At 42.3% G+C, this 12,923-nt stretch overlaps 2 protein-coding genes across 5 annotated transcripts; one reads left to right on the forward strand and one right to left on the reverse strand.

Annotated features, from left to right (window-relative positions):
* Nucleotides 1-203: 203 nt before the first annotated feature.
* On the reverse strand, nt 204-5,524 carry LOC108938817 (alcohol dehydrogenase class-3-like). 2 transcript variants are annotated; one of them, XM_018759752.2, is made up of 10 exons: nt 5,420-5,524; nt 4,065-4,129; nt 3,648-3,749; nt 3,097-3,247; nt 2,661-2,748; nt 1,934-2,153; nt 1,410-1,670; nt 888-1,020; nt 568-706; nt 204-440 (listed from the first exon to the last, which is right to left on the reverse strand). In XM_018759752.2, exons 2-10 carry the CDS (start codon nt 4,080-4,082, stop codon nt 410-412), a joined length of 1,143 nt encoding a protein of 380 aa, XP_018615268.2. In that variant the 5' UTR covers nt 4,083-4,129; nt 5,420-5,524; the 3' UTR covers nt 204-409. The 2 variants fall into 2 exon arrangements, with proteins under 2 accessions (XP_018615268.2, XP_018615269.2); XM_018759753.2 differs by lacking the exon at nt 204-440 and having other exon boundaries at nt 596-706; nt 874-1,020.
* Nucleotides 5,525-5,532: 8 nt separating this feature from the next.
* Nucleotides 5,533-12,531, forward strand: LOC108938818 (AP-1 complex-associated regulatory protein-like). 3 transcript variants are annotated; one of them, XM_018759754.2, is made up of 10 exons: nt 5,533-5,725; nt 6,041-6,089; nt 6,263-6,289; nt 6,430-6,455; nt 7,084-7,180; nt 8,039-8,137; nt 9,153-9,214; nt 9,710-9,783; nt 10,252-10,368; nt 11,214-12,531. In XM_018759754.2, exons 1-10 carry the CDS (start codon nt 5,655-5,657, stop codon nt 11,462-11,464), a joined length of 873 nt encoding a protein of 290 aa, XP_018615270.1. In that variant the 5' UTR covers nt 5,533-5,654; the 3' UTR covers nt 11,465-12,531. The 3 variants fall into 3 exon arrangements, with proteins under 3 accessions (XP_018615270.1, XP_018615271.1, XP_018615272.1); XM_018759755.2 differs by having other exon boundaries at nt 9,156-9,214; XM_018759756.2 differs by lacking the exon at nt 10,252-10,368.
* Nucleotides 12,532-12,923: the final 392 nt, after the last annotated feature.

Here is a 12,923-nt window from a genome sequence, read left to right on the forward strand (position 1 = left end):
TAATACCAGCAACACAGAAAATAATGAAATAGAAAACAATATTCAAATGAGATGGGGGTGCAGTGGCGCAGTGGGTTGGACCGGGTCCTCCTCTCTGGTGGGTCTGGGTTTCGAGTCCCGCTTGGGGTGCCTTGCGGCGGACTGGCGTCCCGTCCTGGGTGTGTCCCCTCCTCCTCTGGCCTTCAGCCTTGTGTTGCCGGGTAGGCTCCGGTTCCCCGCGACCCCGTTTGGGACAAGCGGTTCAGAAAATATGTGTGTGTGTATTCAAATGAATAACTTTAAAATACCTGCATGGCCTAAAACAAAATTAACATTAATCAACATTATCTAAAAAGTGAAAACTGCAGACATACTCACACTTCTAAGAGGGTAAATTGTCTTCTGCTTTTTTAGAAAGTGGCTGTGTTCTTTACTCCGTCACTGCTATTACTGTTTTAATGCTGAAGGGGGAAAAAAAAAAAAAGTTACTCAAATATATAAAACTTTTACACACACACACACACACACACACACACACACACACACACACACACTCTACATATGCATGCGTTTTAAAGTTTACAATACCTCTCTCCTTTTTTCATGAGGTCAAAGGCCACATTGAGTTTATTTAGAGGAAGGGTGTTGCTCACAAACTCATCAAGCTTCAGTCTCCCGTTCATGTAATCATTGACAAGCCTGGATACACCCTCAACACTCTTCCAACCTGTAGGACAACACACAGCACATAAACAAAAGGCGTCTAGTACGTGTGTCCAAATGATCAACCTAGCCACACTTCTCACAGAAGCCTGATGATGCAGCAGAGAAACATTCTTGCAGAAACAGGAACTCATGGATTTGTCAAAAAAAAGTGGACAGGGAAAAAAATACATGGAGAATCTCCCCTCCAAAGTAGGTGCCCTTCAAGGTTCGCCCCATCAGGAGGTCATAGGGTGCCACGGTGAGCTGCTCCAGCTCGGTCCAGCCCACAATGACGCAAGTTCCCCAAGCGGAGCGGCACGACTCGAGGGCTGCCCTCTGCAAGAAAGAGCACACCAGATTACCACAATGTCCCTGGTGACGCGCCACAAACCCTGCCTCCCAAAGTGCATCACTATAATCCATTATTGTGACACAATAAGTGCACAGCTCCTTGTATTTTTGCTTCCATGTGGAATCTGTAATATTCACTAATACACACTATACATAAATATTCAACAAGACACATATGTACTTAATTTGCCTATATAAGCAAGTATTTTCAATAATAAGCTTAAATTTGGTATAGACCTTGAGTTCTGAAGTTCTGGTTCATCCCCTGCAAACTTTGGGACTTTTAAGGATCTCAACAATCAAGTCATAACAAAGGTGAAATAATAGGTACTCAAGAAGTCAGCAGGGTGAGAAGCTACTCCTGAAGGATGTACCATCACTGTAACATCACCAACACACTCCAGAGAGAAGTCCACTCCTCCGTTGGTCATCTCCACCAGCACCTCCTGAATGGGCCTGGTGTGGTCCTTGGGGTTCACAAAATCTGTGGCTCCAAACTCCTTTGCCTTCTCAAACTTGTCCTTGTTGATGTCAACGGCGATGATCCTGGCTGCACCTGAATCCTTGCAGCCCATCACCGCCGCCAGACCCACTGCCCCGAGACCAAACACGGCACATGTGGAACCCGGCTCAACCTGGTAAAGACAGGAAGGAGTCAAAAATTAGCCAAGAAAAGGTTAACGGTGAGGTATAAAAAGGTAGCGGTTGTGGGTGCTAGTCAATTTCAAATCATCATTAGGAACTTTGCAGTTTTCAGCTTAGTCTGTAGCTGCAATCTAGATGAACTGTTAAAAAGATTAAATTGTGTGTGTGTATTTTTTTTAAAAGGTAGAGACAAACAGCATACAGAAGTAATCTGCACTCTTTGTGTGAGACACTATGAAAGACTTGCAGTCACCTTGGCGGCATTGAGGGCAGCCCCATATCCCGTGGAAACGCCACAGCCCAGCAAACAGACTTTATCCAAGGGGGAGTCATTCCGAATCCTGGCCAGCGAGGTCTCCAAGATGACCGTGTACTCAGAGAAGGAGCCAATTCCCAGGAACTGGTAGACCTGCTTCCCTCTGCAAGAGATCCTGCTTGTTCCATCAGCCAGGACCCCCTGCTGTGTGTTCTTCCTACCAGAGTCAAGTCCTCTTCCAGTAAGTTAGAGTTCTGGATGAACAGCTATAGCTCTAGATAATGAGGATAAGGGCCAACGGGTGCCATACACTGACAACTGACAGTAGCATGCACATAAACCCCAAATCAGGTAATTTACTCAACATATCCACATTTATTTATTTAGCTGACATTTTTCTTCAAAGTGATTTATTATTTTAAGCTACTTATAATGATTGACCCATTTATACTGCTGAGTCCCTATGAAAGGGTAGTACAACAGGATGTGGGATTCAAACCTGCAACCTTTGTGTTTAAAGCAAGGTTCTGACCAGGACGCCACTTGTTGCCCAATATATGTACAGTACCATTGTCTTACATTACATACTAAGTATATTGCTTTTTATTATATTATATTCTATGCTGGCCAGGTGACCGAGATAATATTCTATGCCTTAAATAAATGTGTTATGGCAGTGAAATTTTATGAAAAGTGGGGAAGGGAAAAAAAAAATACAACTTACCAGTCTTTCCTACATAAATTAGTCTTTGGACTAAGGCAGCATTCACATTCTCCACACTGGGGCAAAAAAAGAGGAATAACTTTATCTCCTGGGGAGAAAAAGAAAAAGAAAAAAAAACCACAATAGCTGTAAGTAAACTTGGACCGTAGGCCCATTAGCCTGTGAGATCCCAGCAGAGGAAATGTTTAAAAGCAGTGCAAGCTGTTACATATTTACATTTACTCATTCAGCAGATGCTTTTCTCCAAAGCGAGGTACATCTCATAGAAAATACAATCTGTGCATTACCTTAGGAGAGACATAGTTGCAGACGTGTGGTTCTTAAGTACAGTTAGTTTGTTTCTTTCCACCATATGCACCAATGTTGATCACACAAGTAACTGCACAAAACTCAGAATATCGACGATGACCAGCTCACCTGGATATTTTCAGCTCACCTGGTGAGAATTTGGTCACTCCAGGGCCCACGCTTTCCACAATACCAGCCCCTTCATGGCCCAACACAAGGGGGAAGGGGCGCAGCTGCATGCCCTTTCCAGCCCCAAACAGGTAAGCCCAGTCCGTGTGGCATACCCCGCTAGCCACTATCTGATGATTTGCACAGAATAGCAGGGAACATCCTTACAAAGTTGCACTTGAACACGAAATACCATCAACAAATGGCTAGCAAATTCTGGACAAGATCAATGTTGAACATGTATTCCATAGCACACACTGAGTTATGAAACAAGTACCCTGTTATAAGGAGCATTACTAATACTGATACTGGTGTGTAATATCTATGAATAATAGAGCTGATATGATTTTGTGTGTGTATTTTTTTACCCTCCCAGAAAGACCTTTCTTCAAAACCAAGAGTTCAAGGCACAGCAAAGCCTTATCATGTCTATTTCCACACCTGGTCTACTTACAGATGGTCATTAAAAAACAGAATTCATCCTACAAGAAGCAACGGGGGGGGGGGGGGGATCTGCTACAGCGTCTTAACCTTGATGCGGATTTCATGGGCCTTCGGTGGGGACACATCCACCTCTTCTATGCAAAGGGGCTTCCCTGCTTCCCAGGCCACAGCTGCCCTGCACTTGATCACCTGGAAGACATAATGTAGGAATTCTTCTGCATTAACACCATGTCACATTTCTGACCAAAGTACAATACAAGAGTCCTATGGGTGCACATAACCAGCATAATTTGATTTAAAAATAAAAAAAAAAAAACCTTTGATTTCATACAGTGCATTTAAATCAGGTTCCACTGAACCACTTTTAAACAAACAAACTAATTACGTGATCTTGCATCCGGCCACAGTAATTTCTGTTCATTAGGTTCCTGCTTCAAATATGCATAAAATCAGTGTGAACATAAATAAGTGATTATTTGCATCCAATGACTATATATATCATACCTGGTCCATTGTTGTCATGGTTCCTTAGTTGCTTGATGCTCCTGATACAATAACCTAAATGAACACTTATGATAGATAGATAGATAGATAGATAGATAGATAGATAGATAGATAGATAGATAGATAGAGCCACATCAGTGCTTGCATTGCTAACAGTCACATTTTGCAACACATTTATTCCTTTTCATGGTTTATTATAGATAGATGCACGGGCCCCGTGACGGGGTGCGGACAGCTCCAGGTGACATCATCAGAGGGGCTCAGGGGGAGTGACACCAAAATGACTGTGTAGAAATTTTTTGTGCAGTGTTTCGGCACAAATTTGTTATTTTTTATTAAAAAATATCCCTGTAATTAGTTATAACAAAAACATTTTTCGTAAGCCCGGCGCCCACGTACCAACATAGCTACAAGGCAAAAACTCTATGGTAACTTCCTTTTGGAGCCTACTAATGCGCTCCGCTCAGAACTCCCATTAGCCAATTACAATGACGCTTCGAATCACGTGGTTTCGTCTGGACGCGTTACAAGCACGCGCTGTTGCAGCTTTGTAGACGCTGATTTTGTCAAATTTTCTGGTGTTTTAGCTACAATATTAATAATTAGTATTTTTGAACCTGTTAATAACGTTAAGATAAACACAATTTAATGTAGTTCTTAAACGTTTTCATCTCGAATTCTGTTTTCTTACCGAATTTTCACTAACCAAACTATGTGCAAATTTAGCCCTGTGCCACCCACAGCGTATGATTATTGTAATTTAAAGGTGTCATTTTAACTTTAACTTTACTAGGTGCTTATGTCACAACTATTGCAATTACATTCAGTGACACACGGGAATTACGGTTTACAAGTAACTTAGACTTGTACATGGCAGGGGGTGACACGATGAGTCGACCGCAGTGACGGCAATGAATGAGTTCGATTACTACAAACTTCCATAACATGAGACTAGTACTAGAAAGAAATCCCAGACCCTAGACAAGTCTCAGGTTGCTAATTGCGACCAGCATAGACCCCACCCACTGTGTTGATCAGCTCAGGGTAGAATTAGAACTAGTTCAAGACAAGAGTTTGGCAAGAAGACTAGATTTCGCCAGAGCCGAATTCTGAAATTTTTCTTATCTTCTGCAAACGAGGCTTGTCTAAAGTTTGAACACGACACTTTTGCAGGTATTAAAACGAATGTAGTTATGTACGGTTCTACCCGTACTTCGAATCCTCCTGTTCCGTCCTCCCCGGTCTAGACTAGAGAGTCCGACTCCGAGAATCCCGTTTTGACAGTTGCATTGTATGTACAATCTCTGCGGGAAAACGGTGAGTTCAACCTTCTCTGTATCGGCACGGCAGGTTACCGGGTTTAACGTGGTAAACGAGCTCCGACAACAACACTGCGCTCCAGTTCCACTGCTATTCCTCGCAGCACATTTTCCGCATTCGCCCATCTCGACCCTCGCGGGCCGCCGTACTTCACGACCCGTCACGTATTTTCGATGCGGAAGTGATGGTTGTGACTGACACTAAAACAGCAATTATGAATTATTAAACCCGCAACACTGCCAACAGTGGCCGTATGTACATGTCGTGAAGATGGGGAACTGCTGGGTCCTGTGTGCTGGGCTCATCCGACGCGGAACCGGCAGGATCCAGAAAGGAGGCGGGTGGGTGGCACTGCTGCACTTGCAGGACAGTGGTGGTTTGATGAGGAAGAAGGACTACTTCTTACACAGATAATATTCTTTTGTACTGGTGGTGGGTCATTTTTACCATGTCAGTTAGAGTGAGTACGTTGTTCAAGCATACAGCAGGAATGGGATTCGAACCTGTGACCTCCAGGCCAGAGACTGCAGCTGTAACCTGATCTATCCATTTATCAATCAGTCAGTCCAGATCATGGTAACAATTTAAAATTTTCCCTGTGGATATGTAAGTAATAGATTACAAAAAAGTCTTCATATCAGTGTTTTAAATTACAGGTCGAAGTATTTCAGGAGCAGAAATGCAGGGGGACATTACACCATTGAGGTATCTGCTTTTACTCTTGTTTGGGAAGGCTTATTTTTAATATTCTCATGCAAGTGTGTGCTTTTTTTTTTGATTTTGGGTTACTAGACACTTGAATTGTCTCTTTAAAAACTTGTTTTTGACATTTTATGTATACAGTTCACTTGATAATGCATTCCTGTTTCTTTTCCCAGTTTGAGAACCTCGTGGAGAGCGATGAGGTGAGGATGTTGTCCACGCACCGTCGAATATGTGTGTTATAATCGGAGTTTAAAGACAGAACGCAAGTGTTCGTGGCATCTCGTCTGCTGCGTGTTGCTCACTGTGGTTCCTCTTTATTTCCGCTGTGTCTCGTCTACAGGAGGAAATCCCACAAAACTGTCCCAGGTAAACTCAGTTCGCTTGTCTTCCTTATAAACAAGTAAAAAATACTTTCAGCATTGGCAATAAACACTAAGTGATGTATTTTACAAATGCTCAAACACAGATCTCATCATCGCAGTGACATTTGTTCCTTGTCCTCATGTACAGATTGTCATGTTTACTCATGTATTAAAAGTAAAATCCTCCGAGTGAAAAATGAGAACAGATCTAGAGGGGTTCTTAACAAGGGCACAATTTCTGCCAGGGAGATGACGGGGATTTTTAGCTTTTTGCTAAAAAAGCTGAATGGATTTTAAATCCACAGCTGGTAGCATAGTGGTTAGCGCTACTGCTTTTTGACCCAAAGGTTACAGGTTTGATTCCCAACTCCAGCTGTAATACCCTTGAGTAATGTACTTACTCGAAATTGCCCCGGTAAAATTACGCAGCTGTATAAATGAATAAATAATTGTAAGTAGCTTAACACTGTAAGCTGCTTTTGAGAAAAGCATCAGAGAAATTAATGAATGAAAAAAGGAAGCATAAGATGCAGTTGCAGTAAATTTACAGTACTAGAAAAGATTTCGGGATGTTACTGGAATGCGACTGCTATGCAGTCCAGCTTTGTCTGACTTTTGAGTTGGTGCCACAGAGCGATCAGCGAGGAGGAGTTGGGACACCTGAGGGCGCAGCAGTACACAGCCATCAGCGATAAACAGACCCTGATTGATGAGCGCCTGCAGGCTGAGGTACCACAGCACACTGGACGTTGACTCTGGCCACCCTGGGCAGTGCTGCGTGTGTCAGTGCATCCATGTTGTTTAATCATGGGACCAGGATAGACTGAGTAGTAACATGCTCTTACTCTGGGCTTCAGATGGACCTTGGATTTTCTCTTCTCCCCATGTTCTTAGGGTTTTCTCCCACACTCCAGAGACATCTGTCTCAAATTAACTGATGAATCTCAGCTGTTCTCACTGTGAGAATGTGTCCGTGGATGTTCCTCCATGAGTTGCTTATGTTGGACAGCCACACAAGGATTATTGCTACATCATTTGACCTCATTGTGGTTTCTGGAAATGAATGAAGATGATTATGTATTTTATCATCCTATTTTCACTCATTTCCTGAACGTGGGTGTTAACTGCCATGTTTTACAGAAAATGTTAGCATGGCACATTCAGTTGATTTGAAGAACTTTGCAAGTAAAATATGCAGTGGTATGAAAAAAGGGAATCTATGATCTGCTTTGGATAAAGGTGTCAGCCAAGAAACAGAACAGCAGTGGTTTAGGACCAGGTCCTGGCTTCAGCGGGTCAGCCATAAAGGAGACTGGCTTCAGTGGCTGCAACTGCTTCTGTGCTTCAAGAAGAACCATGTTTTCAGGACACTCAGTAGTTCACCTGTAGCTGCTTTTACGCTGTGATTAAATCCATCCATTATTAATTACTGCTTGTCCAGTGCAGGAAACTGGAAGTGCAAGGTAAATCCAGGACAGGATGCAAATTCATCACAGGACAAACACACATTCACTGACTTATTTGGAGGGTTTTTTGTGCTGTCCGCATTAGCTGAAACGCTGCTCGGTGCTCATCCCTTTTCTCCAGCTAGCAGAGCAAGAGGAAAAGCTGAGGCTGGAAGAAGAGGCTCAGTGCGCAGCCCAGCGTGAGGCAGCAAGGCTCGCGCGTGCCAGACGGCAGCAGGAGGTGAGCGGCCGCTGAATGGCCCTGTCCCAAGTTCATGCGAGGATGCCCACCAACATGCCTGAGTTTAAGCTGTTCTGTAAGGAGGAATGGGTTAAAAGTCCTACAAGCCGATGTGCAGGACTGGTTTACGTTTACTGGAAACGTTTAGTTGCAGTTATTGCTACACAAAGGGCCCAGACCAGTTATTAAAAGCAAAGGTTCACATATTTCTTCCACACACAGACATATAACATTGGATCATTTTCCTCAATAAATAAATAAATGAACAAGTATAATGTTATTTTGTTTAATCAGGTTCATTTCATCTTATTTTAGGACTTGCGTGGAAATCTGATCATGTTTTAGGTTATAGTTATACAGAAATTGAGAATTTTCTGAAGGGTTCACAAACTTCTAAGCACCACTGTGCTTTATCTGCCTCTTCCACACCCAGTCTAAGCTGGCCTGAATTAGCAAATATGCAGAAGTTCTCAGACAGTGAATAAACATTTGAAGACTTTCCTGTCAGGGTGATGAGCTTAATTTAACAGTTGTTATATTTTTCTCATTGCTCATTTCCCCAAAATTTCACGACATTGTTGATACTGAACAGTGCTAAACATTAACGGTACAAATCATTTGAATTTGACTTGAATGCACCTTTTATCTCATGACATAGTGCAGCCAGTCTCACTGTCAGGGTGTTTTTTTGCTGTTCTTTACCACCTGGTATATTAACAAAAGCTCAATATGAATATGAATACATATTTTATTGTACAGTTTTTTCAGTTTTTATTTAAATGGCTTTAATCTTTTTAAATATGGAAAAATGTTTAATCCTTATGGGATGGATCGTCATCTCTAATCTTCAACAAATTGCTATTTTCGTGCCAGTAATAGATTGCCATCTTTAAGGCTTTGCTGTGCCGCAGATGTGAGGGAAATCAATTGTGCTCTGAGAATGTGGCTTTGGAAATGTAAAATGGCATTCGATAACTTGTGTTGGTGCTTCCTGAGGGATCTGTGTGTTTCGCAGCAGCAGGAACAAAGGGAGAAAATCGACACAGACATCAGTAGCCAGAGGGGTCATCAGAATGCGTGAGTAGACTATCAAACAACGTACTTCTGATTGCTTTGAAATGGATTTCTGAAAAAGTCAGTGTTTAGTCAGCAACAATACCTCACTGAATTGTGCACACAGATTTCTCAGCGTTGCAGGTTATAATGACTATAACATTTATTTCACTGGCTTTATTTTGTTGTGAAGTATGTTGTTTAAGACATTTGTTAGAAGCAGCTGTTATAGAAGTAACCTGCAGCTATTGGAAGAGAAATATTTATACAGAGAAGTATCACACAGTACAGGGAATTTCTGACAGTGCATCTAACTTTTGTCATTTTAGTATCTGTAGTTTGTGTTCTAGCCGTTAGTGCACTTTCAGTGAGATGGTTTCCTTTTATTTTTCCGAAAAGGAAAATCGCCTTTTGAAGGGGAAGACACTTAGCATTAAAACTGGTGATAATACAATTTGGCATCGGGAACACTTGACATTTTACAAGGTACTCACAGTTAAGGTGTTGCTTCTCCTCCAGGATGATGATGGAGAGCAACCCCGGGGCTCAGCTGCAGAGCATGAAGGGTCAGGAGGAAGTGATGAGGAGCAGAAGTGAGTCTCATACAACCTCAGATGTGTTGGGATGATTTGGGGGAGGGGCAGAGAGGAATGGAGCCCTCTTGAACTCTCGGGACAGTTCGTGGTTTCACTTAACCAATGTTGCTGATGTCCTGATGACTATATCTAGACAAAAGTTGCTTAAGAAATAATTGCCTGTATGCTAGGGATGGTAGCATGTAGTCCTGAGGAGTTGGAGGGGGAGTGTTTGGTGGTGCTAGGATTTGCTTCAACTTGTTGCTTACATTTAATAATTACTGAGAAACCTCATGGCACTGTAGCTGTTGACTTATGGAATTTGCTGTACCACCATACACTGATATGATGTTGGTGACCTCTTATTAACCTGTGAGGATAGCTGCTGTTCTTAAAGACCTTTGTGGTCCTAATTCTACGAGGTACATAATACAGAATGGAGTAGTATAAGTTCCTGTATGATATTTGCTGATGTTCATGTGCCAGGGCTGCCCTCAGACATGGCCACTGTCATGCCCAAAGTGAAGAACAACAGTGAGTTCACCAGCCAGACCTCCTCCACTAATAACGAAGACCTGGACCTGGAGTGGGACAGTGAGGATGGTGGGCGTCTACCACTGTAGTTTTCCAGGGCATAGCTGAGGAAGTAGGGGGGGGAAAAAAAAACACTCCCTTTTAATCATTTAGCTCATCCTCTTATCCAGGATGACCTAAATGGCTGTTGTGGTGAAACAGACCACATGAAATTTAAATTACACTAAATGTTCCTGACATAGTGATGTGGTTCATCCAAAACAATGAATTTTGTTGCATTATTTATTGCTAGAGTTGAGTCATTCTACTCCATTTTAAGAAGTTATTTTTTGCATCTCATGCCTGCTTTTGCCATAACATTTAAACTGAATTTATTTATATACTGTATATCTGAATGAAAAAGTGGTTGATAACTAGCTCTAGAAGGGGTTACTTTATCACCGTTAGGGCTGGAAAGGCAATAAGCACACAGATGGGAGTCATACTGTCAGACAGATGTTATAAAATATAAATGCAGGTTTGCTGTTCTTTTTCATTTTCCGGTAAAAGGTATTTCTAATGTATTCCCTCTTATTGTTCCTTTCATTCTCTGAATTATTATAATGGAAGTATAGTCCACTGGTGCCTCACTCTAAATTGCTCGTAGAGTGTGACTGTGTGAGTGAGTGAATGAATGTTTGTCTGTGATGGACTCGTGTCCGCAGGTGTACCCTGCTTCAGACCATTTGCTTCAAGAAATGGCTCTGGACTGCCGTGATCCTGCATTATTGATCACAAATGAATTAACTTTAAATCCTATGCATTAAGCCTATGTATAGAGATTTCAGTCAGTGATTTTTTTTTTTTTTTTTTTTGCATTTATGAATTCGTAGATGTGTTCAGTAACCTTGTATTGCTCTCTATGGCGCATGAAGGCTTAAGCCGAGCTCTGCCAGACCAGGACAATTCTGGAACTGAGGACACGCAACAAGCTCTGGTGGTCCAGCCAGGGGATCATTTGGATGGCAGACCAGCTTCCACCGCCCTTGAGTGGGAGAATGACTTCGTGAGCGCCCATGGCGAGGACTCCGCCGACTCGGAGTACGATGGCTTTGTGAATCCCGTCCTGGACTCCACTTCCTCCGAGCCCTCAAGCAGGTCCACCACTGACCAGCAGGACAGATAGTACCACGATGACCAAATGCTAACTAATTAATGAGTCAAATGTTCTTCCAGCTGGTGCACTTCTAGTACCAGTGCAAACTACAGTGTAAGTAAAATGTTTGAGTTCACATGCTGGAAATCAAACTTTCTTGGGCCAGAACATACAAACAGGAAATTTGAAAATTAGTCAGTTTTATAGACTGAGTCAAAATGTGAAATATGAATCCACCTGCCAAGTGCTTGTACAAAAAAGAAGGTGAGCACATGAGTTATACCTATGTGGTTCTCACTGTTCAGCATGGCGGTGGGAGTGTGATGGTGTGGGGTTGCTTTGCTGGTCATGCAGTTGATCTTTAAAAGGTCCAAGGCAATCTCAACCAGCATAGACATCATAGCATACTTCAGAAGCAGGCCATTCCATGGGGGTTATAGCTAGTTGGACAGTCATTCTACAAAGAAGTAAACTCCTCTAAGCAATTTGGTTTACTTTGTCTGGACAAAATCCCCCCCCCAAGTGTACTCAAACATTTGACTGGTCCTGTACAGCTGAATGAAATCCTTTGCACAGCTAATAAGATACAGCACTGCACCTTCAAGCTATTGCTTCACCTTTTGACAGACTGCTGACTCAATCTGCTGTTTGCACAGTGTATTTCCTGTCAGCATGTTGGCCAAGGGTTCAGCTGCATGTGCTCAACTGTAGTTTGCGTGACTTTCAACCTCTTATTTCAGCACCTGGCAGCACAAAGCCATGATGATCAGTTTTTTTTTTTTTTTTCTTTTTCATCCTCTCAAGTTTAGTTTTTCTTATCCTTTAACATCTCTTCCTGTCCTCTTTCAGACATTGTTTTATTTAGCCTGTACTGTATTCAAATGAATAAACCAGAAGCCTATCTGTAAGCATGTTTAAGTTAAGGTCCTGTTACTTTTATATTATTAATTATTAAAACATGGGGGCAGCAGGTTGAGTATTGGTTAGAGCTACTGCCTTTCAAGTTTGGTGCAATTTACCTTACTGTACAACTGGGTGAATCATTTTAAGTAGTTTAGTGTACAAACCTAGCAGTTCCTTTGGAGAAACATGTCCGATTACATTTATATTTACTTAGCAGATACTTTTCTCCAAAGCGACTTCCAATGAACTCTATGTAATGTTATCAGCCCACACCTTATTCACCAAGGTGACTTACACTGCTGGATACACTACTTACACTGGGTCACTCATCCATACACCAGTGGAACACACTTTCTGTCTCTCTCTCTCTCACTCACACACACACATATATATATATTATGGGGGAACCTGAACAGCATGCCTTTGGACTGTGGGAGGAAACCGGAGCACCCGGAGGAAACATGTAAGCTCCACCCAGGCACTGTGGGACAGCAGCGCTACTTGCTGTGCCACCGCGATGCCCATTATTAATAACGTGGTGTCTCCGATAATGTGTGCATGTTTGATGTTATTCAAATGTGTATAC

Source organism: Scleropages formosus, chromosome 5 (genome assembly GCF_900964775.1).
Source record: "Scleropages formosus chromosome 5, fSclFor1.1, whole genome shotgun sequence".
NCBI classification, from domain to species: Eukaryota; Metazoa; Chordata; class Actinopteri; order Osteoglossiformes; family Osteoglossidae; genus Scleropages; species Scleropages formosus.